At 43.2% G+C, this 27,302-nt stretch overlaps 2 protein-coding genes and 1 long non-coding RNA gene across 11 annotated transcripts in view; 1 reads left to right on the top strand and 2 right to left on the bottom strand.

Annotated features, from left to right (window-relative positions):
• Positions 1-13,088, bottom strand: part of PUS7 (pseudouridine synthase 7) — a 54,280-nt gene extending 41,192 nt beyond the window's left edge. For all 3 annotated transcript variants that reach the window (XM_060633828.3, XM_060633829.3, XM_060633830.3), the window contains exons 1-2: positions 12,857-13,088; positions 1,786-2,218 (exon numbers count right to left, since the gene is read on the bottom strand). In XM_060633828.3, the coding sequence (XP_060489811.2) occupies positions 1,786-2,218; positions 12,857-12,983 (560 nt within the window). In that variant the 5' untranslated portion in view covers positions 12,984-13,088. The remainder of the gene's footprint in view (positions 1-1,785; positions 2,219-12,856) is intronic.
• A 2,409-nt stretch (positions 13,089-15,497) lies between these two features.
• Positions 15,498-19,419, bottom strand: LOC144615643 (uncharacterized). Of its 3 annotated transcripts, none has more exons than XR_013554015.2 (3): positions 19,328-19,419; positions 17,662-17,802; positions 15,498-16,059 (listed from the first exon to the last, which is right to left on the bottom strand). It is a non-coding gene; the product is annotated as an uncharacterized LOC144615643 (long non-coding RNA). The 3 variants fall into 3 exon arrangements; XR_013554013.2 differs by lacking the exon at positions 19,328-19,419 and adding an exon at positions 18,041-18,131 and having other exon boundaries at positions 17,662-17,849; XR_013554014.2 differs by lacking the exon at positions 19,328-19,419 and adding an exon at positions 18,041-18,131.
• Positions 18,165-27,302, top strand: part of RINT1 (RAD50 interactor 1) — a 29,531-nt gene continuing 20,393 nt past the window's right edge. For 2 of the 5 annotated variants that reach the window (XM_078442547.2, XM_078442545.2), the window contains exons 1-3: positions 18,240-18,398; positions 18,848-18,893; positions 23,098-23,282. In XM_078442547.2, the coding sequence (XP_078298673.1) occupies positions 18,357-18,398; positions 18,848-18,893; positions 23,098-23,282 (273 nt within the window). In that variant the 5' untranslated portion in view covers positions 18,240-18,356. Of the gene's footprint in view, positions 18,399-18,847; positions 18,894-23,097; positions 23,283-27,302 lie in introns of all 5 variants that reach the window. The other 3 variants (XR_013554012.2, XM_078442544.2, XM_078442546.2) reach the window with 2 other exon arrangements.

Here is a 27,302-nt window from a genome sequence, read left to right as displayed (position 1 = left end):
TGGGGGGGAGAGGTAGAGGGAAGGGGGGGAGAGAGAGAGAGAGAGAGAGAGAGAGAGAGAGAGAATTGCTACGTGGAGCTTGACCCCACAACCCTGGGATCATGACCTGAACTGAAACCAAGGGTCAGATGCTTAAGTGACTAAGCCATCCAGGAGCCCCAAAACAGGAATTTTTTTTTTTTTTTTAATTCTTCATTACTAAGTTCATGTGCAGTTTTTTTTTTTCTGGTTTCTTAAAGAATGCTACGCCACAGCTTGCATTCTTCACACAGAACGTAAAGACCCTCTGAGCTTTAGAATATTCTTTCAGAGAATTGCATAAATCAAAGCTTATTACCCTATTGATTATATAAACAGTCCATACTAAGGTGAATCATAAACTACGGCATGGTTAATTGAATCAGAACCCCGTTGGGGCGCCTGGGTGACTCAGTCAAGTCAGTTGAGAAGCAGACTTTGGCTCAGGTTTGTGAGTTCAAGCCTGGTGCTTTGCACTGACAGTACAGGGTTGCTTCGGATTATCTGCCCACCCTCTCCCTGCCCCTCCCCCCCAATATAAACATTAAAAAATATATATCACAACCCAGTATATCTACTATGAACCAACCTGAAGCTTGCCTTTATGCTAAATATTCTACACACATTATTTAAAACTTTCTCAAAAACCACAAGGTAGTATTAGGAACCATTTTTTGGATAAGGATACTATGTAACTAGTCTAGATTCATACCCAGATCCTTCTGGCTCCAAAGACTACCTTCTTTCTACTGTAGATGTGGCACATTCAGGTGGAAGAGTTAAGGATTTAAGATTTTAAGACCAATTCAAGAGAAAACTTAAAACCATTTAAAATAATTTATTTTAAAGAAGTGAACAGCACTCATTTACATATTAGCAAGGCTTGACACAAAAATTATTTTTTATTTACTCATTTGATCTTGAAATGGCTTCATCTGCTCATTTAGACAGCTCTCCTCCATCCTATTCCTTCGTGATTGTCAATAAACCATTCTTGGGGACAGAAAGTTAAATAGAACATATTGGTGATGGAGACGCGGGGGGCAGGAGGGGGGGGGTAGAGACACAGAATCCGAAGCAGGTTCTAGGCTCCGAGCTGTCAGCACAGAGCCCGATGCGGGGCTCAAACCCACAAACTGTGAGATCATGACCTGAGCCAAAGTCAGACACTGAAACAAGTGAGCCACCCAGGCGCCCCCCTTGCTAATTTCTTTCTAAAGAACAAATAGAATGCCAAATTATGGAGAGAGCCCAATGTCCATTGACTGAAGAACATTTACAGAAGATGTGGTAGATATACACAAGAGAATATTACTTAGCCATCAAAAAGAATGAAATCTTGCCATTTCCAATGACAATACACTGTGGATGGAGCTACAATGTATTACACTAAGCAAAATAAATCAACCAGAGAAAGGCAAATACCATATGATTTCACTCCTATGTGGAATTTAAGACACAAAACAGAAGAACAAAAGAGTGGGGGGAGAGAAGAGAGGGAAACAAACCACAAGAGACTCTTCATGATAGAGAACTGAGGACTGATGGAGGGAGGTGGGTGGAGGGGTGGGCTAGATGGGTGAAGGGTACTAAGGAGGGCACTTGTTACAATGAGCACTGGGTGTTGTATGTAAGTGATGAATCACTGAATTCTACTCCTGAAACCAATACCGTACTGTATGTTAACTATAATTTAAGTAAATAAAAAACAAAAAAACCAGAAAAACAAATAGAACAAAAATAACTTTACATGTAAGTGAAACATACCTTTCTTTCAAGATGCCTGAGAATCCCTGATGAGAACTTACAAACTTGGTGATGCCAACGTCAAGTTCAGTGAGGCCGTGCTTCATCATGTCTGCAAAACTCTCAGCTTCCTCCTCCTCCTCACCCTCTTCAGAGAGGCCATCTCCCTCCTCCTCTTCCTCTTCTTCCAACTGCACATCAGAATTCTTTGTACACTCTCTGGCACTCACAGCCTCAGGTGGCTCAGGCACGTTGACCCCACTGGGTGGAGAGACATGCTCCAGCTCACTCTGACTTTTGGTCAGACAATGGTCCAAGATCTTCTGTCTTTTTGCCTCCTCAGCTGGGGCCACCCTGTCATTGTCTTCAACAGCAACAGACCCACGTTTCAGCGACACACCAGTCACTTCTGTCATCTCCATTTTTAAGGCTCCAAGAAAACATTTAAGAGAACCTTTTAGGAAGGAAGAGAGCGTAGGAAGTAACAATCACTTCCTTAAAGTGGGTTTCAGCAAACAGAGGCACAGTTAACTTTGTTCCTAGGGTTCTAAAACTCATCTATTAAAATAATTTTTCCTGATGCTGGTGTATATATTTGGTGGCATAGAAAAATGGCACAACACTTCTGCATAGAATTTGAGAGTATGCCTCAAAAAAAAAAAACTTTAAAAAATGTATGCCCTTTGACCCAGAAATACTACTTTCAGGGTGTATCTTAAAATAACTGAAGTGCTTACAATTTTAGGTTTAAGGATACTCATTTCAGTACTTTTACATTAACAAAAAACAGAAAAATGATGCCTGCATCTGTAAATTAAACAATACAATGAAACAATACGAACAGAAGCTGGGAAGGATGGTTTCTTCTAGCACAGAATATGGGTGGCTGGGCACAGCAGGGAGACGTGCTGGTTTTAGTGAATACCGTAGTTGACCACTTGAACTTTGTTTCATTTGATTATTCTTTAAAAAAAAAAAAACCTGATTAAATAAACATAGTGCAGGGGCGCCTGGGTGGCTCAGTTGGTTGAGCAGCCTACTTCGGCTCAGGTCACGATCTCACAGTCCGTGAGTTCGAGCCCCATGTCAGGCTCTGTGCTGACCGCTCAGAGCCTGGAGCCTGTTTCGGATTCTGTGTCTCCCTCTCTCTCTGACCCTCCCCCGTTCATGCTCTGTCTCTGTCTCAAAAATAAATAAACGTTAAAAAAAAAAAAATAGTGCATAAATACACTTATTGACAGGAACGCATACTAGTATCATATTAAAAAAAAAAAAAAACAAGGGGGATGTGAAGTTGTTTAATGGGTTATAAAGTTTCAGTTTTGCAAATTAGAAAGAGTTCTGCATATTGGTTCCACTACAGTATGAATGTACTTAACGCTACTGAACTGTATGCTTAAAAGTGGAGATGATGCCACGTGTTACGTGCATTTTGCCACAATTTAAACAATACAGACTATCATGTAAGCAACCCACACACAATGTAATGAGGGAAAGTCTAAGAAGCCATACACACCTCCCAGGACTGGGCGGCTTGCCAGAGGGGTAACATGTGGCAGTCAAAATAAATACATCTATCTAATTTGACCTTACTTGGTGCTCTTGGTAAATTAAGGATAAAAGTTTTCCTACATTAATTATATACGGAGGTGCTATAATTAAAATGCTAATGAACTTACTAAGCATACTCATAAAGAACATAAATGAGCAGAAAACTAACATTCTAAGGTTCTCCAAAGCCTAGTTAACAAGAAACCCAACTACAGAAGCATCTACAACAGAATAATAACAACAACGAGCTAAAGTTTAAGAATCCACATTTGAAGGGTGCCTGGCTGGCTCAGTCAGTGGAGCACGTGACTCTCTTGATCTTGGGGTCATCAGTTTCAGGCCCATCTAGAGATGACTTAAAAAAAAAAAATCCACATTTGATCTTGGCTCACTGTCAACAATCTAGAATGGAAAGAAAAAGTAAAGAAGAATGCAAATACATGCACAAAATGAAAGAAAAAGGGATGATGACTACAAAAAAAAATGGGAGAAAAGGTACAGAAAGAGGCCAGTAAAACCAATTTCCTTTGAAAGACAAAAAAATTAAATAAAGAAAATGGAAGAAACCAAGAATCTGGAACAGAAGTAGACCACAACTATACAAAAATTACCTCTAATTCAATTAGGAAAGCATTTATTCTCTATTTGTTCTAAGCAAGGTCAAGTAAGAAAAAGAATGGTTTATGAAATGCTGGTGCTATTCATGCTCACTTTCTATCAACAGGGCTGCCCTCACAGAGCCTGCGCGCCAATGTGGGAGACACAAAGGGCACAGGTCACTCAGGGACTACAGGAACAAAGACCTCAGAGGGCACTGCCGGTGAGGGTGTCAGAGAAGACACCTTTCCTTATGGCAGACCAGAAACGAACACCTGAGCCCGGCTGTGAGGAGCGGGTGAGGTCGCAGAACGCGGGGAGGAGGCTGTTTGGGGGGGATGGTCAGGCACGTGCAGAGGCGTGGGAGCCCAAATAGGGTAAAACACACAACGGGCGAGTCTGGAGGTAAAGCTAGCGAGTGGGCAGATGCTAGACCAGCAGAATGGAGGGGATTCCATCCTGAAAACCAAACCACCTCTAGACTCGTGAGTTAGAAAGGTGTCGCAGTGCCTCTTTGAAGAGAAACAGGGGTTAGATAGAAGATTCGCTGAGAGGGTACAGCTGAGGGTCACTTGGCTGTCTCAGTTGGAAGAGTGTACGACTCTTGATCTCGGGGCTGTGAATTTGAACCCCACATTGGGTGTAGAGATCACTAAAAAAAATAAAACTTAAAAAAAAAAGAGGGTATGACCGAAATTGAGTCAAGAAATTAGTATAACATGATCTAAGACTGAGACAAGGGTGACAGAAACAAAGTTTGGATTCAGGGACATTTAGGAGGTGGTGGGAACAGGACTGGATGACAAATGTGGGCAAAAAGAGGAAATACCCTAGGATGACTCAGGTGTTCTGCCTTAGGGATCTCAGAGGACAGGGGAGCTCTTCCTGACACGGAACCCCAGAAGAGAAGCAGGGAGTAGGAAGACAAGCCCACTTACGGTCCTGAGGTGTCACAGGTACCTGGGAACATCCGGGAGCCAGTCACTACATTGTGTTACGCATACTCTCAACCCCAAACGTGCAATGGCGTCCCAGCTGGCATGCCAGGGTCCACTAGGAGATCCTGATACCTTTCCACGCCTGAACTCTCAGCAGGGAGGAAAGCACAGCCAATGACAACCACATCAGTATCGTGGCTCAGGGACTTTGCTGTCAGCACATGTCTACCTCCTTCCCAGAATGCAGAGAATTCATCAAGCTCCTTTTTAACAACTGATGGTCATAAGCCACATCAATTACTTCCTCTGCAGAAATGTCTGCTCCATCCTGCTTTGACACTGCCCATCATCCAGCAACCTGTACCATTATCTTCCACACACCTGCAACAACTCAGGCCCAGTCCCAATGAGTTCCTGCTTCCAGTCTGACTGCTCATGAGCTCTCTTCAATGGGAAGTCCTCCACACCTGTCTAAGATCACCCCTGGCCTCATCAGTCCTTCAAGGCTCATCTGAAGGCCATGAGTCCTGACTGCTGTGCCTTCCTCTCTACTAACTCCGTCTTCCCATTTTACCTCCCTTCATCTGCACTACCATGTGGGCACCTGGGTACCATACTTTTCTCCTGCCATTTTCTAGCTGTCCGTCGAAGTAAATTAATTTCTCCAAGCCCCTGTTCTTCATCTGTAGAATGGGAGTGACATGTGTATCACAAGACTGCCGCGAAGATTAAATGAAATGATAAACACTATATCCTGGTTAGATATAGTAGGAACAAAATAAGCTAGTCCCCTTTCCCCCCTCAAGAAGTCTGCAGATTTTTTGAGGACATTATTTCTTTTATACATGCCGTAGAATTCAGAGTGGTATAACAGCCTTCTATAGACATTTTGTAGATTTCTTGGAACAGGTGCTGAAACTGTTCCCCACCTGTAGAGATCAAAGTCACACTAAGTAGCAAATGCCTAATGAAATAGTGGACCTGGACAAGCACCACGAATGGCCCACTAACATACATGACAGGCAGACACTGCACGTCCCTGAAAGCACATGCTGTGAAGTATTCTGACTGAAACTCTGTCTAATTGGTAGTTTCGACAGCACACAGAGACAGAAGATGTTAACCACCACCATGGGGAAGCAATCAGCAACATTCTGAATGTGGGAAACTCTACCAGGACAAAGACAGTTCCCTCAACTAATAAAAAGCAAGGGGAAAAAGAGGGAGGGGAACTTACATATAAACCTACAAAGAAATGCAACGAGTGGATCCTTCTTCAAACAAGTCAACTATTTAAAAAATGCATTTAGAAAAGTATTTGATGGCCGTAGCAACTTCTTACTCCACATGTCTCCGGAGGCAAGGGAAACAAAAGCAAAAATGAACTATTGGGACCTCATCAAAATAAAAAGCTTTTGCACAATGAAGGAAATAATCAGTAAAACTAAAAGGCAACCGACGGAATGGGAGAAGATATTTGCAAATGACATATCACAAAAAGGATTAGCATCCAAAATCTATAAAGAACTTATCAAACTCAATACCTAAAAAACAAGTAATCCAGTGAAAAAATGGGCAAAAGACATGAATAGACACTTCTCCAAAGAAGACATCCAGATGGCCAACTGACACATGAAAAAATGCTCAACATCACTCATCATCAGGGAAATACAAATCAAAACCACAATGAGAGGGGTGCCTGGGTGACTCAGTGGGTTAAGCGTCTGACTTCAGCTCAGGTCATGATCTCATGGTTTGTGAGTTCAAGCCCCGCTTTGGGCTCTGTGCTGTCAGTTCAGAGCCTGGAGCTTGCTTCGGATTCTGTGTCTCCCTCTCTCTCTGCTCCTCCCCCGCTCACACTCTGTTTCTCAAAAAATGAATAAACGTTAAAAAAAATTAAAAATAAATTTAAAAAACCACAATGAGATACCACTTCACACCTGTCAGAATGGCTAATATTAACAACTCAGGCAACAACAGATGTTTGTGAGGATGCACAGAAAGAGGATCTCTTGTGTACTGTTGGTGGGAATGCAAACTGGTGCAGCCACTCAAGAAAACAATGTGGAGATTCCTCAAAAAATTGAAAATGGAACTATCCTATGACCCAGCAATTGCACTTACTAGGTATTTATCCAAGGGATACAGGTGTGCTGTTTCTAAGGGGCACATGCACCCCAATGCTTATAGCAGCACTATTGACAATAGCCCAAGTATGAAAAGAGCCCAAATGTCCCTCGATGGATGAATGGACAAAGAAGATGTGGTATATATATACAATGGAGTATTACTCAGCAATCAAAAAGAATGAAATCTTGCCATTTGCAACTACGTGGATGGAACTAGAAGGTATTATGCTAAGTGAAATTTGTCAGTCAGTGAAAGACAAATATATGACTTCACTCATATGAGGACTTTAAGATACAAAACAGATGAACATAAGGGAAGGGAAGCAAAAATAATATAAAAAACAGGGAGCGGGACAAAATGTAAGAGACTTCTAAATATGGAGTACACAAAGGGTTGCTGGAAGTGTTGTAGGAGGGGGGATGGGCTACATGGTCAGGGGCATTAAGGAATCTACGCCTGAAATCATTGTTGCACTCACTACACGCTAACTAACTTGGATGTAAATTTTAAAAAACAAGTAAGTAAGCATTTGAGATGATGAGGGATGCAAAATACTGGGAATATTTGATGACATCAAGGTAGTACTGTTAACTTTTAAAGGTGCAATTATGTTACTGTGGTTACATTTAAAAACAGAATCCTTATGTTTTAGACACACTAACAAATATTTATGGTTGAAAAGTTACGAAGTCTGGAATTTGGCTTCAAAATAATTTACCAGTGGTGAATGGAAGTGGAGGGGGTACAGATTTGAAACCAGGTTCATAATTATTGAAACTGAGTGATGGGAACATGGGGAGGTTATCACATCTTCTACGGTAAGCTTTTTATTACAAAAAATTTCAAACATATGAAGTATAAAAAGATACACAAACTATTGTGTTCTGATCAACCACTATTTTACCCTTTCTTCTGTTCTGCTCTCTCTCATCACATGTTCTTCAAACAGGTCCCAAGATACCGTCTCTCCACTGTCACTTTTTTTTAATAATTAAAAAAAAATCTGATGTGCAGTCCTGATGCGGGGCTCAAACTCACAAACCATGAAATCATGACCTGAGCCAGTCATTTAACTGACTGAGCCACCCAGGTGCCCCTCTCCACCTTCACTTCTTCAAGTGCCCCAAACCTCCACATCTGTTAGCCACCACTCAACACTCTTGCTCACTGGTGCTGCTTCATGATCCGTGCTAAACCCCAACCAAGTATCAAACCTACTGTCTAGGTCTGTGCTCCTGGATGCTGCTGGAGAAAACCACAGCAGGTGAGGGGGTTTCCCCTCTTAAACAGCCATCCCTATTCTCATGGCCATGCCTGGTCAGTACAGTCTTCTTCAAGTCCTGCTTGCGGGCCTCCTCTGACAGATGTCTACCCCTCTTTCCAGCATATGCACTAGACCACTTATTATAACCATTCCCTTAAATAAGACAACCCTCCTAAAAGTCCAGTCATTCTAACACTCAATCCTAAGCGCTGCACTTCATCCCCTCAACAAATACCTACTGTGCACCCTGCGCTAGGCGGTATTCCAGGCACTGCGAAAAGACACTGCAGCAAATCAAATCAACGCCCCGCCAGTGTGCAGCTGACGTTTAGTGAAAGATTTGGCTTCTGCCTCCCACACACCAATGAAGTGTTGTTTTTTGTTTTTTTTTTTTTTAAAGTTCAGCGATGGCTTCCTTGTGCCAAAACCACAGTCATTCAAGCCTGGCTCTAATTGACATCTTTTCCCAACTGGACACGGTTTGCCACTTTCCTTCCTTGAAACTCTTTCTACCCCTTTTTTCCTGCCTCTTGAGGTACTCTTTTCCCCTCCTTCTCTGCTGCTGCTTAAATTTGGGCATCTCTAGGTTCCTACCCCAGTCTTGTTCCCTTCTCACTCTCACATTTTTCTAGCCAAGACCCATCTCTGACTTCCCAGTTTGCTTGGGAAGTCCAAAGCAATAGCTGTCAAGCTGAGCAATTGCAGAGTGCACCCAGTGAGCTCATTCAAGCCTCTCCTCCACCCTATGGCTCCGGGTTCATTAGCATTGCCAGATATCCGCGTCTTACTCCAGCTGACCCAGCTAGGAAGAGCTGAATCAAATGCTCAAATTCAACATGCCCTAAATTGATCTCATCATCTCCCACCACCAACACACATTACACCTCCCAGCTCAGGGAACGTTGCCACCAACTACCTAAGTCAGGTAAGTCACCTAAGTCAGGACATGGTCATCACCCAACTCCTTGCTCTCCGCTGCGCCCACATCAGTGATTTCGTGAATAAAATCCTGGAAAGTTTCAAACAGCACTGTTATGCCTAACATCCTGGGCATGAGAATATTAGCAGATCACACATATGAATATCACACACTGGTTTCGACCCGATCTAGGTTTTGCCGTTTACTGAGTGGGCCACTTACCCTCTCTAAGCTGAGGTTTCTTTCTCTGCAAAGCTGAAAAATGATGAGTTGCTCAAAGGTCTGTAATAGCTGTTCCTATTCAACTACTGGTCATTAATATTTATTATGGATGGTCTGTACAGCAGAACTGTGTTGCTGAGTCTGGGGAAAAAACAAAGCTTCTTAGGCTTCTTTTGTTCTCTGGGCTAATGATTAAACATGGGTTTCCTCCTTCAAATACCATTTAATTTTAAGAGTCCCTCAAAGCACTGCCAACAGCACCAAATAAACAGGCCTTTAATATTTTTGGGCAGTCTTTTTCTCGATACTTGTGGACACTTGCCTAATCTCTTTTCCTTGTTATATTTAACTTACAAGACAAGCTCATTAACTAATCTCACTTTTGTGTTTCAAATGAAATTACAAATACTTTTCATTTGTTTGAACTAATAACCCTATCATACACATTAATTATTAAAATATACATGGTACCAATGATTATAAGTCACTTAATATGTATTTTGCTAAGTTCTCTCAGTGGGCCTAGAAGCTGAGAACATATTTACTAGAACAGCTGTTCAAACTTCTGGACTAGGAGACAGAGCTCAAATTAGTATTGTTTTCATGAGCAAGAATTATATAAAAGAGAAGACTAAAATGCAGCATGATTTTTTTAAGGTTTATTTATTAGAGAAAGACAGAGACAGAGCAAGTGGGGAAGGGGCACAGACAGAGGGAAAGAGAATCCCAAGCAGGCTCTGCACTGCCAGTGCAGCGCCTGATGTGGGGCTCGAACTCACGAAACCAGGAGATCGTGACCTGAGCCGAAACCATGAGTCAGACATTTAACTGACTGAGCCACCCAGGTGCTCCTGCAATATAATTTTTAAATGAGGGGAGGGAGCGAGCAGATCCTGTGAACATTGAAGTTGCTGGGAAGAATTCAATCAGAAAAATAAACCACTCAGGCTGCCCGGGTGTGATTTCCCTAAGAAAAAGTTTTGCATTCAGGAAAATCCAAATATACATATTCAAGCATGCTACCTCAAAGCTGAAATGACTGGCTTTTTAAAAAGGGGAGGAAGGGTAGAGAGTACAGCTTTATGAGTTTTTTTAAATGTTATTTTAAAAAAAAGTTTTTAAAGAGATGCTATGTTGCACAAATACACTATTCAAAATAGTAATCAGCCAAGTAATATAGACCACACCACCACCAAGAAGAGAATCTACTAATACTTACCTGTGAACTTCAAAGTCCTATGCAATTTTTTGAAAGGAATACTAAAAAAATGGGTTTTGTTTCTTTTATACTCCAAGTGACCCAACTGACATTAGGAATATTACAATTTTATCAATATTTTAAAATCTTTTTCATTAAGATACTAAATTCACCAATAAGCTCTCTTTACATCCACAACAACAAAAGTTTAACATTTTCAAAACTGTAATACAACACCGATAATCCCTTAACATTATTTCTGTAAAATGAACATCTAAAGCCATATTAGTCTTAGTCTTATCTATATTTCAAAATACAACTTCCACTTTTTTTTAAATTTTTTTTAATGTTTTATTTATTTTTGAGACAGAGAGAGACAGAGCATGAACAGGGGAGGGGCAGAGAGAGAGAGGGAGACACAGAATCCGAAACAGGCTCCAGGCTGAGCTGTCAGCACAGAGCCTGATGCGGGGCTTGAACTCACAGACCGCGAGATCATGACCTGAGCCGAAGTCAGACGCTCAACCGACTGAGCCACCCAGGCGCCCCTTTAAATACTTCTATCCTCCAGCCTCTGCAAACTGTCAACAACCCCTCTAGCTCACTACAAAGAGCACTTTCTGGGGCGCCTGGGTGGCTCAGTTGGTTGAGCGCCTGACTTCGTTAGGCTCAGGTCATGATCTCACAGTCTGTGAGTTTGAGCCCGGCATCCAGCTGTGTGCTGACAGGTCAGATCCTGGAGCCTGCTTCAGATTCTGTCTCCCCCTCTCTCTGCCCCTCTCCTGCTTGTGCTCTGTCTCTCAAAAAATAAAATAAACGTTAAAAAAAAAATACACACACACACACATATAATAAAGAGCACTTTCTTCAGGGCAGAGCACACTCTACATTCTAATATGCAAAATCATTAAGTCCATTAGATTCGTTCATCCCACAAATATGTGAGTACCCCTTATGAGTCTGGCACTATCTTAGGCACTGGGGAAAAGGGGCAATTTCTTGTCCTCTTTGAGTTTATATTTATTTAAGGATATATCAACGAAAACAATAATAATCTCAGAAACATACACCCGTAAGAGCTACAAATAAAGCAGAGTAAAGGGAAGGGGAGAAAGAACTATAGACATGAAAAGATGTGTATGGGGAGAGTTCCAGGCAGCAGGACCAGCACAGGTAAAGGACCTGAAACAGGAGAAAACTTAAGTCAACGGACCAGCTGGACTGCAGTATCTCTCTCCTACTTGAGGTCAATATACCTTTTATTAATACTTGCATCGCCTCAGCCTCTACCAAAAGATGTTCAAAAGGAGCTGTTAAATGATTAAACAAAATTATCGCCTATTCATCCTCTTTTCACTATGACTGTACCGGCCTATTTTTGACAGATCCCTCAATTGCCAAGGTATCCCCAAGGGAACGGAATATGACTGCACAGACGACTGGAGACTTGAAACAAAAGCCCTTGGTAATCCAAGATTTTTGAAATGAAAAAAAAAAAAAAAAAAAAAAAAAGTGGCCTGACAACGGGATTAAATTTCTGGCAAACGAAACTCTCTCCAAACCCTACTTCTTGGCAGGCACTAATAACCCAGGCAATTAGGATGTACTTCTAAACCTCAGTGCAGGGCTGGCGGTAAGGACTCGGCGTAGATGAGTTTCAACATGCACAGCAGCACCTCCAAACATCCACTCATTAAACACGGACCCGGTGGAGAGCTGGAGAAAACACTCCTGGTGCCCAACCTGTTGGCTCCTACTCTGGGAAACGTGTACAAAAATAAGCATTCAGCTGGGTGCTTGCCTGGCTTGCAGTAGCCTCGCAGTTAAGTAGTGATGGGTGAAAACGAGGACGAGAGAAAGCACGTGGGCTTTACCCTGCAGAAGACCGGCCCCGCGATATACCGAGGCTGTAAGGGCCCCGGGATAGAGGCCGGTTTTCTCTTTGGCGAGGAGAGGAGTTTAGGGAGCTCCGGGGCAAAGAAAGGGAGGAGAGGGGCTGGGAACGGAGGGCGGCCAGCGCCACTGGGAGGCGGGAGGGCACGGCGCCCCCTGCCGATCGGCCCCGGAAGGGGGGGCGGGGCTGGTACCGCGGGAGGAGGACCGCCAGGCTCCAGCCGCGCTTCCGCGGGTACGGCCAGCAATGGAGGCGCCGTGGGCAAGCCGTGCGCTCACGCCGCGGCCGGGACGCCTTCCCAGGCCGCACTGCCCCTCCGGGCGGGGCCCTGAGGCCGGGCCGTGGAGCCCGGGTGGCTGCGGCGAGGCCGCGCACTTACCCGGGGCCTGGGAGCGCGGGCGCGGCCCGTGCCGGGCGGCGAGGGGGCGGGCGCGCTGCTCTGGGCGCAGGAGGGCGGCGGCGACGAGGGCCACTCGGAAGAACCAGCTGCGAGGGCGCCCCGGCATAGGCAACGCCGTCAGCGCCTTCAGCCCCTGGGGCCCGGAGCGCGCGGGTGCACTCGCCGGCCGCGGAGCTCTCACACGTGCTGCGCAGCGACGCGCCGCCGCTAATCTGCCCCACCCTCGGGGCGGGGCCCGCCCTCCGCCGCCGGCCCCGCCTCCGCGCGGGCCCGGAGCAACAAGGCCCCGCCCCTCTCCGCCGCCCAGTGACCCAGTGGCCTCTGCCTGGAGGAAGCTCGTTGGTTCACTGCGGCTTTGCCAGCTCACGGCGGCGGGAGCCTGTCCAGGCCCCGGGCAAACAGTGATTTCTCCAGGGCCCGGGCAAACAGGGATTTCATCGTGCACCAAAGAGTCCTTCAGACAGTCTTTAGGACTTCTAAAGTGGCCGTGGCCATGGCCTTAACGAATGCTTTACGTATTTTAATAAAGGTTTCTTCCACATGGTTATGGCCGTTTTGTGTTGCCCCCCTCATGCGGCTAGTTTAAGGAAAAGAATAACTTTAGGGAATATATTGTTCTATATATTATTCCTTCAAGTGCAGGGGATCCGAGAGAAGCATTTTCCCACTTCTTCGATTTACCCCTCCTGCTTGACGGCTCCTCAATAGGATAGGCTCCAGAAAAAAACTAATCATAGCAAGTTTGTGCTTCTGTGTGAAGAAAAATAAAATCCATACTCCTTCCATGCTCTTCAAGTAGCACACGTTTCGCGACCAAATTCTGGCCTCTAATAGTTTTTGCACTATTTTGCCAAATTTCAGTCCTCAGTGAAACACCTATATATTATTTCAAGTCCTTTAATTTCTATTAGACTTGGTTTTTTAAATTGTGGTAAAGTACATGCAACATAAAATTTATCACTTTAATCATTTTGAAGTGTACATTCAGTGGCATTAAGTACATTCACAACGTTGTACAACCATCACCAACATCCATCTCCAGAAGGCTTTTCACCTTGCAAAGCTGAAATTCTATCCAGGAAATAGCAAATTTCCAGTCTCCCCACCTCCTAGCCCTGGGAACCACTATTCTACTCTTCTCTCTATGAATTTTACAGTTGTAGGTAACTCCTTTAAGTGGAATCATATAGCCATATGTCCCTTTGTGACTGCCTTATTTCCTTAATGTTCATCCATTAAGGATACAACACGTGTTGCAGCATGTGGCAGAATTTCCTTCCTATCTAAGGCTGAATAATATTCCATTACATATATATAGCACGTTTTGTTCCCCTATTATCAGTTGAGTTGCTTCGGCCTTTGGGCTATTGTGAATAATGCTGCTATGAACACCGGTGCTCCAATATCTATTTGAGACCTTGCTTTCAATTTCTTGGGGTATATACCCAGAAGTGGTATTGTTGTATATTAATTCTATTTTCAATTTTTTGAACAACCCCACTTTGTTTCCTATAGTAGTGGTAGACTTGTTTTTAAAATCTGGGTTTACATTATCCATACTCAGTATGGATAATTCACTCAGACTGCTAGGATTCTATACTGTGAGATTCTATACTCTGAGATCAGTCACCTCAGTTGAGGACAGTTTTCTGTCCCTAATCCATGTATAATCACATGTCCTGGGCTATGGCTAATTCATAGGTTAATGTCCCAATGACAGCAACTGCACATATGTTTACCACAGACACAGTAAAAATTCAATCCTAAACTTTAAATTTTTGAATACTTTAAAAATTATCTTCTCTGAGGCTGAACGCCTCGTAAATGCATATGGAAGGAAAGAACATTCACATTCCTTTGGCTGTTAGCTAGCTAGATCCATGATCAAAACTTACTGCATTTTATCCTGAACCGCCTCAGACAAGGTCCAAGTGAAACATGCATTTTTAGTTTTCTGTTTTTCAAAATGACAGCCCTTTATTGGCTTTTATAGTTAAAATAATACAGAAGTGTTCAAAGCCTGTCCCAAATTCCAACTCCCTCTAATAATCATTTAACAATTTAATGTTCTCCTTGACTTTCAAATTACATCCTAACATGTACGTTATGTATAATATTCGGGATCCTGCTTTTAATCCACACCAGCACTATGGACTGCTAAGGGCCCAAAACATACAATGTATCTCTTGTTTCATCCTTATTATTGCCTACTATTCTGTCCATCTAAGATTGCCTCTTTACACTCCCCAGATAGTAGTCAATTGTTTTCTGTGCTCCCTCAGTCATTGCAAACATTTCCGTTGTTGAGCCTACTGCATTCAATCTTAATTTATTTTCATTTCTGTTTCCCTTACCAGAAGTGAATTCCCCAGAAGCAAAAATCTGGGTTTAGAGCAATCTTTTTTTCCCTTTAATGTTATTTTTAATTTTTATCAGAGTATGCATGTCTGTGATTTAGAGCCAAATAATTCTGTAGAAATCTTATAAATTGCAATGAAAGAGCAGAGACTGTACCCCCCCCTTACCAATTTCCCCCTCCTTAAAGGCAGTCACTTTTGTCTTTTAACTGGTTATTTTGATATTTACTTTCAGTTCTCTATATAAAATGTTTGCATTGCTATTTCTCGATTTCTCACTTCTAGGCATTATCTGTTGATTTCACTTAGTGGGAAATGAGGATTTAGTTCTTCTTTCTTTCCCTATCCTTTTCCCCACCGCCACCACACTTTTCATCCTTTGATCTGCTCAATCTAGTTATATTGTCCTTTTTTAATAGGTTTTTGTTTACTTCATTATGATTAGGTAAACATTACTTACATCTTGGGCCAAGCAGTATATACTATGATCACTTTTCTTCTGCTCAGCTTTTTGTTTTTCCTGCAGTTATTATCTTATTTTGGTTTACTATCCATCACCAAGCCAAGCCCAAACTTTTTAACGATTGTTTCAATCTCTGCTTCCCAAGACTTAGATAGATGAGGTGTTCTATCAGTTTCATCTGAAAATGGAGTCTCTTCTGGGCCTTCTGGACCTGTACCAATCCATGTCTAGTGAAGAATTGTTGTCAGGGCCTCTCAAATCATTTTTCTCCTGCATTATATCTTCTGTTTCCTATATCCTATATCTTCTTTTTTTCTTTGTTTAGTTCCTCATTTTAGTAGAGCACAACCTCCAGAAGCATCCTGAGGAAGGAAAAGTAAATGAAAGGGAAATTTTTTGAGATCTTTGAATGTTTGGACATACCTTTATTGTTTACCCACACTTGATTGGTATTTGACTCATCAGGTGTAGAATACTAGTTTGAAATAAATCTCCTTTTGAAATTTGATAGAATTTGCTCCTATGGGGTACCTGGGTGGCTCAGTTGGTTGGCTCAGTCAGTTAAGTGTCAGACTTTGGCTCAGGTCATGATCTCACGGTTTATTGAGTTCAAGCCCTGAATCAGGCTGGCTGCTGTCAGCACAGAGCCTGCTTTGGATCCTCTGCCCCCTCTCTCTCTGCTCCTCCCTCGCTCACGCTCTCTCTCAAAAATGAATAAACATTAAAAAAAAAAGGAATTTGCTCCTATGTCTTCTAGCTTTCTTTGTGACTGTTGAGAAATTTAAAGTTATGTTCACTCTTGACTCTTTAAGTGATCTGTTTTTCTCTCTAGAAGCTTAGGATTGTCTGTTCCCCCCAACCCCATGTCCTACAATTTCACAATGATGATTTGGGATGAGTCATCTTTTATCCATTGTGCTGGGCACTCAGTGGGCCCTTTTAATCTGGAAACTCGTGACTTTTAGTTTGGAGACATTGTCTTGAATTTTTTGGTGATGATCATTCCTTCCCTAAGGAGTGATTGGTTTTTCTTTTGGAACTCTTATTTTTCAGATTTTGGATCTCCTGCAGTGGTCCTCTAATTTCTTTTTTTTTCTTTCTTTCTTATTTTTCATTTCTTTGTCCTTTTGCTCCCTCCCCCTCAGATATTTCCCAACATTTATCTTCCAACTCTTTTATTGAACTTTCCATTTCTGCAATCATATTTGTCTCTGAATACTCTTTTTATTTATTTATTTCAATGTTTATTTCTTTTGAGAGAGAGAGAGAACGAGAGCAAGTGAGCAGGTGAGGGGCAGAGAGAGAAGGGGATAATCCCAAGCAGACTCTGTGCTGAGCCCCACCCGGGGCTCAAACTCATGAATGGTGAGCTCATGACCTGTGCCGAGATCAAGTCCAACACTCAACCGGCTAAGCCACCCAGGCGCCCCTCTAAATACTCTTTTATTTTTTTTTATTTTTTTATTTTTTAAAAATTTTTTTTTTCAACATTTTTTATTTACTTTTTGGGACAGAGAGAGACAGAGCATGAACGGGGGAGGGGCAGAGAGAGAGGGAGACACAGAATCGGAAACAGGCTCCAGGCTCCGAGCCATCAGCCCAGAGCCTGATGTGGGGCTCGAACTCACGGACCAGACCGCAAGATCGTGACCTGGCTGAAGTCGGACGCTTAACCGACTGCGCCACCCAGGCGCCCCTAAATACTCTTTTAAAAATAGTATCCTGTTATTTATTGTTTTATGGTTGCAGTGGTACCTCACATCTCAAGATATTGATTATATATATTCTATGTACAATGTATATAGACAATGTATACAGAATATATATTTTTTAAAATTTTCTTCTCACTAAATGGTTTCTGTTTCCTCTATGGGTTGTTCCCTCCCACCCTCCTTTGTTTTAGTCTTTTTGGTACCACCTCCCATGTTTGTTTTTGAAGTCGAATCCCTGCGTCCTCTACCTACTTCTTGCTTCCAGATCCCTCATGTTCCTCCTTCTTGTCAAAGGCCACGTTTTTTGGGCCTCTGCACAGGGTAAAGTGCATATTTGATGCTGAGTCCTCTTCTGCCATTCAGCTCCCAGTCGTTTACAACCAGATCTGCACCCTACAGGCAGGAAAGTGGAGGGTCATCTCTAGCTGGGTCTGATCAGCCTTAAAAGAAAGATCCCAAGATAATGACATTGGAATTTCCCCCAACTAAACAGGCCGACCAAATTACATTAAAGTTAGCCAACAAGCCCCCTCACACTCCGAGAACATCTGGGGTCTCATCTAAAGGATAAGCTGAACACAAGTAATTTACACAAGTTCACAAGGAATTTATGGTGTAGAGGGTGGGGTACCTTCAAGCTCCATCCGCAAGGACCCCCGCGAGGTGGAGGTGTGGCAGAGGTTGAGAAGGCCCGCCCCCCTTTCTCCCGAGAGCCTGGGGGGGCTGGCCCCCTGCCAGCAGAGGGCGCCACCGCGCATGGCTGGCGGCTGCACGGGCAGGGCCTCTCTGGGAGGAGAGGAAGAAATCAGAGAGACGGCGAGGGGAAGTAGAGGTGGCGCCCAGCCCCACGGTCTCCCAGGGAGAACCGGTGTCTGGTCGCTGGCCTCAGCGGAACTCTACAAGCCACGCTGGCTGCTCATGGAGCCGAGGACTCGGGCGGAGACGGGATGCTCCCGGCCGCCGAGATCGGCAAGGCGCCGGCAGCCCCGGTGAGGCGGCCCTGGTGGCCCGGGGAGGGGACGCTGGTAGCCCGGGGAGGTGGCACAGATCTCCCAAAGGAGATTGCGTCGGTGAGGTGGCCCTGGCGGCCTGGGGACGTGGTTTCCGTGGCCCGGGGAGACAGGCCTTCCAATCTGGCGAGGTGGCACGGACCTCCCAGAGAAGGTGGTCCCAGTGCGGTGGCTCTGGCGACCCTGATGAGATGACACAGATAGTTGTCTCTAGGGACGTAGAGACATGCCCTGAAGGCTGGGCAAGGTAACTCCAGCGGTTCTGGGGAGGTGGCAGTGGTGGTCATCAGGGCCACCTGCGTCAGATGGCCCTGATCCCTCAGGAATACCCCAGGGGAGGGAGTCTGGGACCTCGCGCCCTCTGGGAATCCTGAGGAGTTCCACCTATCACTCCAGTCTTAATGTGTTTGTTACACCTATTCTTCTAGTGCTGCCCTGAAAGTGGTAACGAAAGGAAGGACGTCGAGGAGAAAAGTAAGCAGACTCGAAATACCTTACCATTCTTTACCCAGCCATCTCTCCTAAACTCAGCCCTCCAGGGTCTGCGGAGCAGAAGAGTCGTAGCCTGTTGTCTTTAAGATGAATCTCTCCTTTTTTTTTTTTTTGGTACAATATACTTGCATTGTATTAAGTGCTGGTTATCATCATGCACCTATCTTTCTTTCTAAAATTGTAAAATGTGGGATAATTTGAAGATAAGCACTCCCTGACCCGGACTTAGTGCAGGGACTGGTGTAGTTTCACTGGAGTCCGCCCCTCACAACAATTCAGAATAATTGGGGCCTGCCTGTTATTTTAATGAAGCAACAACTTATCAAGCATTAGGAATTTGGAGGGGCTAATGATCTAGGAGAGATGACCACCGCCTTAATTGGAGTCAAAATGGTACTTGTTTAGTGGTACTTTACCTTCAGTGAATTTGCCAGTAAAAGTTGATCTGGGAAGAAAAATACAAGGGATAACTTGTTTCCTGAATCTTGGTCTGGACAAGGAAGAGGGAAAAGATCAGCATCTCCACTTCCTATCGAGGACAGGAGCACATGTCAGGGATGTGGACATTTGTCATTTTACTGTAATGAGCTAAGCATGGCAGGCTTCTGGAAATCAGGGAATCTTCAGTGGCTTTTGAAGTGAAGTTTATTGGGGGAGGAAGGGGAAAGGCATGTAACAGCTTTTCCATCAGAGGGTTTTTGGTTCTTCTGACCATGGCAAATAGTCTAGGAATGAGTAGTGGTAGGAGGAAGGGTGCCCACATTACCATAATGCCTTCAGGAATTAGGCTTGCCCTTACCATGCCTGTGGATACATTCTGCCTCGGAAGGAAAGCTCTAAGTAGCCCATAGCACTTGACGGTCATAGCTCAGCTCCTTTTTTAAAAGATTGGAGAGTACCCTCTATCTTTTAGTTAAACCATTCCCTTTCCCACCTTTGCCCATTCAGATGCCTGAGAAGTTGATGCCTACTGAGATGTCATTTAGTAGAATGATAGACACAGACTATAGACTTTGTCCTTATCCCTCCTTTGGTGGCTTGGTCAACTTGTTTGCAATTAGGGGTGCTTATTACAAGAAACAGAAAAGGAGAGTCATAAAAACCTCCCAAATAACCAGTGTGTCATCTTAAAGAACGTCATTTGACCAAGAATGTACTTACTGCATTTAAATAGTGATGTCAAAAGAATAGAATTTAAAACTAGGTGAAAAAAAAAAAAAAATTTTTTTTAATGTTTATGTATTTATTTTGAGAGAGAAAGAGAGAAAGTATTTCAAGCAGGCTCCACAAGACAGCCGATGTGGGGCTCGATCCCACAAACCATGAAATCAGGACCTGAGGTGAAATCAAGAGTCCAAGGCTCAACCGACTGAGCCACGCAGGTGCCCCCCGCAAAAAAATTTTTTAAATAAAAAAAACAGTAAGTAAAAGTAAATGAAGATAGAATTTGCTCCCTAACCTACAGGAAAACATTCCCTCCACAAAGCCCTGCCTCTAGGTGTCTGCAGATGCAATGTTCAATGTACTTGTTTTATTCAAGATTAAACTAGAAAAAGAGGACACCGTGACTCTTGTCCATAACTGTAGATGGATTCTGCATTAATGAAGTTTGATGCAAACCAGCCTATTCTCATATTTGAAGGAGGAAAAAAAGTAAGAAACTTGGGTTGAGGGTCAGGAAACATGGATTTTAATGCCATGTATAACCTTTAGGTGTCAGCTGGGCAAATGGTACAATTTATAGTTGGGATATCAAGGCATAGATTTATGCTAGTTTTGCTCCTAGTTACTGGTGGGCTACTGCTTCTCATAGCACATGACGCACTTTGAATACTCATAAGTTGAATAGAACAAAGGAAAATTAGGGTTTGGGGGCTGGGGGAGGAACATAACCTAGTACTAAACACATTGGTATGTATTCTCTTAATCCTAAACGAGCAAAATCTGACAGTTACATTTTGCATTTAGGCATCTCTCTCTCTCTCTTTTCATATTTTCATTTGATCAGAAGTAACAGTTGTTTCATAATGAGGCTGATCATAATCTCTTGTCTAACCTCTTGCCTTCTCTCATTGCTGCTTTCTTAAAACTTCATTTTTGGTGAAGAGCCAACTTCTACAAGGGCAGCTCCAGGAAGAACAGAGGCAAAGTTCAACCAGTATTGCTCCCCAGGAGGCTCCGTATTGTTTCCCCAGCTTTCTCTCTCACACACACACTTTTTTTTGTTTTTCTTTTTTCTTTTTTTTTTTTTAGAAATTGCTGTAGTCTTTGTAACTAAACATACACTAGTACAATCAAGCTTTTCATTTGTTTACAAACAAACACCGTGAATGGTTTGTTTAGGGAGGACCACATCCTTTAGTTAAACCTGAGGTAGAGAAATGCACTGCGTGTTCAGGTTTATTCTAAGGTTTGGTTTCCAGGAAGTCTGCTTTTTCTCTGGGGCCTTATTTTATAGCACTTACTTTCATCTGGAAATCAATTGCTGTTCCTCTTACACTTCTACATTATCTTTTTTTTTTTTTTTTTTTTTTTGTAATCTGTAGGTGCTACTCAAACCTAGGGAGATTAAGCCCTGTCTGCGGAATAATTCACACTGTGGACTGAGTGGAGTCAAGCATGTTGGGCAGCAGGGAGCCTAGGGACCCCACAGTGGCACGCTCGCAGCTACCATTATACCGAGTTTCCTAACCTTCTGCTGGAAGGATTCCATGAGTTACCAAAAGGGAATAGCCTGCACATGGAAACAGATACTACAGAGGAAACAGTGTATCTCAGCACACCAGGGTGGTGTGGAAAGAGACGCGGCAGCCATTGCGAATCTTGTCACTCTTACCTTCTTTGTCAGGAAGCTGCTGTGGCCTTTCGCTTTCTCTGGCGCTTAGGGCACATCTGCCCTGGAACAGATATAGAGCTGGAGATACTCTGGAAGAGAGGAGCAGTGCTGTCGGTCCAGAAATTTAGGACAGTGGAAGATCACTTAATTGCCTTTGAAGTGAATCAAGCGTTTACTAGAAGTTTGTTTCTTTAAATAAAAATTGAACATTTTTTATTTATGTATCTGAATCTTGCCTCTTTCCACAAAGAATTAGAGGCAGCTTAAATTGCTTAATTTTGCCTTAAACATTGTGGATACTGGAAGAAGGTATAGACGCTTGCAGAGTGAAAAACTGACGTGGAAACGATAGGCCATGCTAGGTTTCAGGCGGAGAGTAAGGAACGGGCTCTTAGGGAAATCTGCCCACATGCTAAATGGGATGGGAGCAAAGCTACCCAGGAGCTCCTGGTTTCACTGCACATTGTTTGCTCAGCCACCGTCCATGTTTCCTCTGCTCCCACTCTTCCCGAGAAATGGCTCAGGGCTCCAAATCACCTGTTTTTGTCACATTTAATAAGTACACTGTGGATTGGTGTGAGTCTAGTTTATTTGCCACAGAAGGATCCTCACGTCGGACTGTGCAATTTAGTGGTTGCATCAGTCATTTTGAATTTTCCTTAGTAATTTGTGTTTTCTCTCAAGCTCCCTTTTTTCCTTTTTCTGACATGGAAAGTTTTGTATAATGGCATTTGAGGCTTTTAAAACTTTTTTACTCGGGGCTCCTGGGTGGCTCAGTCAGTTAGGTGTCTGACTTTGATGTCAGCTGAGGTCATGATTCACGGTTTGTGAAATCCACATCGGGCTCTGCATTGATAGCATGAGCCTGCTTGGGATTCTCTCTCCCTCTCTCTCTCTACTCCTCCTCCATGCATGCTCTCTCTTGCTCTCTCTCTCAAAATAAATAAATAAACATTTTTTAAAACCCAACTTTTTTACTCTTACGTAAGGAAGAGTTTTTACTCGGTCACCTTTTCAATTTTTTTCATAGACTCAAAATCTTTCAATACTATTTTTTCTTTTTTCAGGGCATTTTCTAAAATAATTCCTTTTTTAAAAAATGTTTATTTTTGAGAGAAAGAGAGCATGCAAGCAGAGAGAGAGAGGGACAGAGGATCTGAAGCAGGTTCTATGCTGACAGCAGAGAACCTGATGTGGGTCTCGAACTCACACTCTGCGATCATGACCTGAGCTGAAGTCGGACACTTAACTGACTGAGCCACTCAGGTGCCCCCCTTTGTATATCTTTTGTATTTCCTTTAATCCTGTGGTGCTTGGTAATGTTAAATAATTGTTATTCTTTCATTTTAGATGACATAAATATTGCAGCTCTTTTTGGAAATGAACAAGTCAGTGAAGATACAGATAATGGTGATCTCACTTCCTACGTGTCTGCATTTATAGAAAAAGAAGTTGGAAATGACCTTAAATCTTTAAAGAAACTTGATAAACTCATAGAACAGATGACAGAAAATAAAATGCAGTTAGAAGAACAGGCAAGTATTAAAACTCATTGAAATAATACCAGAATTGTTCAATGACATAATATAGACATCACCATTATTATATATCACTGTTGTTCTAGGGAATTTTGAAGATACAGATTATGACAAATAGTCTAGTCATTTAAAACTGTTTAATAGGTTTTAAGGACCTACAATGTGCTAGGTACTTTACAAATTATGTAAAAGACAAAGTTCCTGCTGATCTGATTTAGGTCTTAAAAACATAATGACAGCTAACATGAAAAAAATTGTTTTTTAATGTTTATTTAAGAGAGAGAGAGAGAGAGAGAGAGAGAGACAGAGACAGAGGGGCAGAGAGATAGAGACAGAATTCAAAGCAGGCTCCAGGCTCTGAGCTGTCAGCACAGAGCCCGACTTGGGGCTTGAACTCACAAACCATGAGATCGTGACCTGAGCTGAAGTTGGCCACTTAACCAACTGAGCCACCCAGGCACCCCTGACAGCTAACATTTTAAGGAGTTTTTCATACAGTGACTTTTAAAGTCAAGGAAGTAATTCATGGTGTACAAAAATGTCATAACACCATCATTCCAAACTTTTTATATGTGCGCTCATGAGGAGAAAACCTGAAAATAAGTATGACATAATAATGGTTATTTCTGAGTGGTTGGTTAACAGGTGATTCATATTCTTTACATCTTTCTGTATTTTCAGGTGTTTTCTTTTTACAGTGAAATTATTACTTAAAATGGTGTTTAAAAAACCCAATGAATGTAATCTTAAAAAAATAAGTGGATCCATGTACTTGGAACAGTGTGTCAAGGATAAAAGATTTATATCATGTAACTGCTACATTGGGTTAAGTGTGTGGGTATGTTCGTGTGTTAGCCCTGGGTTGATAGCCATCCTGTGTTCCCCCATCCCCACCCCCTCAGCCCTCACCTTTCCGGTTTTTCCACCATGTCTGCCCTATTCTCCTAAGCATGGCCCAGCCCCACCCCCTCCGTCCACGCCTGCGGCCAAGTTGTAGTGGGCTCTCTGAGGAAGTCACGGGCTGAGCGGATGGATGCCAGCCCTGATATGTGGTCTCCAGGGCTCCTTCCTTTGGAAGGTCGGCTCCTCTGCCACTCCCCTCATTTGTTCTTACAAATTCTCCCCAGGATACCTACCCCATCTGGCCATTCTGTCTTCCCAAATAGAAAAGATGAAGGCCGCTTAGCATGACTCTATTGAACAGTCTACCCCACATTCCACAAACTTCTTTGCAGCCATGTCTACTTCTTCATTCAGCCGAAGATCAGTCTACGGCTGTCCTCGTGCCTCAGATTCTACCTGCCACCGGAGTGATGTTGCTTCGTGGTTTTATAGTTTCCTCCTCTGCTCCTCAGCCAGTCCTGTCCCCTCAGCGTAGGGACACGCCCACGGCTCTTCCTGAAAACAGAGCACTCCCCCTCATCTCTTAGCCAGTGCTAGCCTCAAGAAGTCCCCTTTCTTTGTGTCTGTCTCCACTTCCCAACCAGGCTTGTTTCTCCGATGACCCCAGAAGCTGCTGCCAAAGCCCCTAACTGAACCTTAAATTCAGCATGTCCCAAACTGTACTGCTCTGTGTCTTCACATGCTTCCCTTTCTTGGAAAATGGCGCCACTATCTGCCTGTCACCCGGGCCTGAAGCCTGGGAACCTTACTAAGATCGTCATCCTGCCTCCTCTATCGCATCTCCAGAACATCTGACCTTTGCCCCCTTCCTGTCTCTGCCGCCACCCAGTTCACCCAGTTTAGGGCTGCAGCCTCTCACACACTGGATGGCAGTTTGCCCGTCTTCTGCTTCCTTCCCATCCCGCAGTAACCATCTCTCATTTTTATCCATTACAGAAATGGTATCATGTGTGAATAAGCAAATATATATAAAATATAGTTACAGTCTTTTCTGTATTGTGTAAGCGCGTGTATACTTAAAATATTCATGGCTTAACTTTTTATAATTAATGTAATACATGACTTGCTTTCCTATCAATGTATATAGATCTCTCTTTTTGAATGGTTTTATGGTATTCAACTATGGTTGTACGTAATTTAACTAGGCCCTTACTAGTGGACATTTTTGCTGTTTCCACTTTTTAGTACTACAAATAATATGAGAATAAACATAATTGTTTATCACATTACCTTTTTTTTTTTTAGATTTTTTATTTTAAGTAATCTCTATACCCAACACAGGGCTCAAACTTACAACCCCTACATCAGGAGTCTCGTGCTCCCCCAACTACGCCAGCCAGCCGTCCCTGACTTTCCAAATCATAAATCTAACTGAATGATTCCCTTATTAAAAACTCTTAATGGTGAGGTGCCTGGGTGGCTCAGTCGGTTGAGCGTCCGACTTCAGCTCAGGTCATGATCCTACGGTCTTGTGAGTGAGTTCGAGCCCTGTGTCAGGCTCTGTGCTGACAGCTCAGAACTTGGAGCCTGCTTCAGATTCTGTGACTCCCTCTCTCTCTCTGCCTCTCCCTTGCTCATGCTCAGTCTCTCAAAAAATGAATAAACGTTAACAAAAATTTTTTTTAAACTCTTAATGGATTCCCATTGCCTGTTGGAAAAAGCCCATATCCTTCTAAGGCACAAGATGCTTCTCTGATCTCGCCTCTCCCTACCAATCTAGGTTTGTCTCTTCTTTTTTTTTTTTTTTTTTTTTTCTTTTAACATTATTTATTTATTTTTGAGAGACAGAGGATGAGCAGGGGAGGGGCATAGAGACAAGAAGACACAGAATCCAAAGCAGGCTCCAGGCTCTGAGCTGACATCACAGATGTGGGGCTCGAACCCATGAACCTCAAGATATGACCTGAGCTGCAGTCCGACCCGACTGAGCCACCCAGGTGCCCCTAGGGTCGTCTCTTCTTTCTATGTGTTCTTGAACTGTATTCTGTGCCTTACTCAGCTTTGCTGGTCTCTCATTATGACTGAGCCGTTCCTTTTGTCTGGAATGTCCTTTCCTTCCAAAGTTCCCCAGAAAATTCCCACCGGCCCTGTAGAGGTCTTTGCAGGAGCCATGTAAGCCCAGTTGCCTTGCATCTCAACACCTCATTATCCAAAGCGTGGGAGCTTGTTGGAAACGCAGAATGTCAGTCCCTACTTCAGACTTAACAACTCACATTTGCATTACACCAGCTGTCTAGGCAATTCCTGTGTACATTCAGGTTTGGGAGGCACTACCTTCGGACACCATTGTACCTAGCATCTATCTTTTATTGCATCAGTCCCATAATACAGTAGTTATTTGCTTCCATTTCTCTCCCATATGAACTGAGCTTAAGGGCAGACACCATGTCTTATTTATCTGTTCCTAGCACAGTGCCTCGCACAAAGTGTCTAATCAGTCTAGATTCAATTGAAATTCCTCTAGAATAGTCTTTATGTTGTATTGATACCTAATACTTGTATATGTTTTTCCATGTGCTAGAAGAAGAATTAGTAAATACCACATCTAAAGGCGTTACCTGTATATTATCTTCCCAAGTCAATGGTTCTTGCTGTAGACGTCAATCAGAATCACCAGGGTCACTTTTGCAACAAACATGTACTCAGACTTTTAGAATAGAACTTCATTTTTTTTTTGAAGGAAAGTGTTTGGTAGATAAAGCATAAGAAAATTCTCTGTCTGGACCCTCTGAAAGTGCTGAGCTTCATGAAAGATGCAGAGGTGCTTACAGGGGCATCTGCTGCTGCCCACGTACGGCATTTTGTGTTTAGGTTTGGTTGGTGCAGGAGGCAGAAATCGCACCTTTCTTTTGAAGCTTATAATTGACAATTTTCAATTCTTTTAGAACAAACATGTATTTTGAAGATGATAATCTAATTAAAACATTACAAGGGGGCTCCTGGGTGGCTCAGTCAGTTAAGCATCCGACTTCTGCTCAGGTCATGATCTCGTGGGTCTTGAGTTTGAGCCCTGCATCGGGCTCTGTGCTCAGAACCCACTTTCCGATCCTCTGTCTCCCTTTCTCTCTATCCCTCCCCCAGTGGTCCTTTTTCTCTCTCAAAAATAAACATTAA

The sequence above is a fragment of the Panthera onca genome, chromosome A2 (assembly GCF_046562875.1).
Source record: "Panthera onca isolate mPanOnc1 chromosome A2, mPanOnc1 haplotype 2, whole genome shotgun sequence".
In the NCBI taxonomy this organism is placed as follows: Eukaryota; Metazoa; Chordata; class Mammalia; order Carnivora; family Felidae; genus Panthera; species Panthera onca.
The sequence above is the reverse complement of the archived record's forward strand: the minus strand, read 5'-3'. Positions and strand labels throughout refer to the sequence as shown.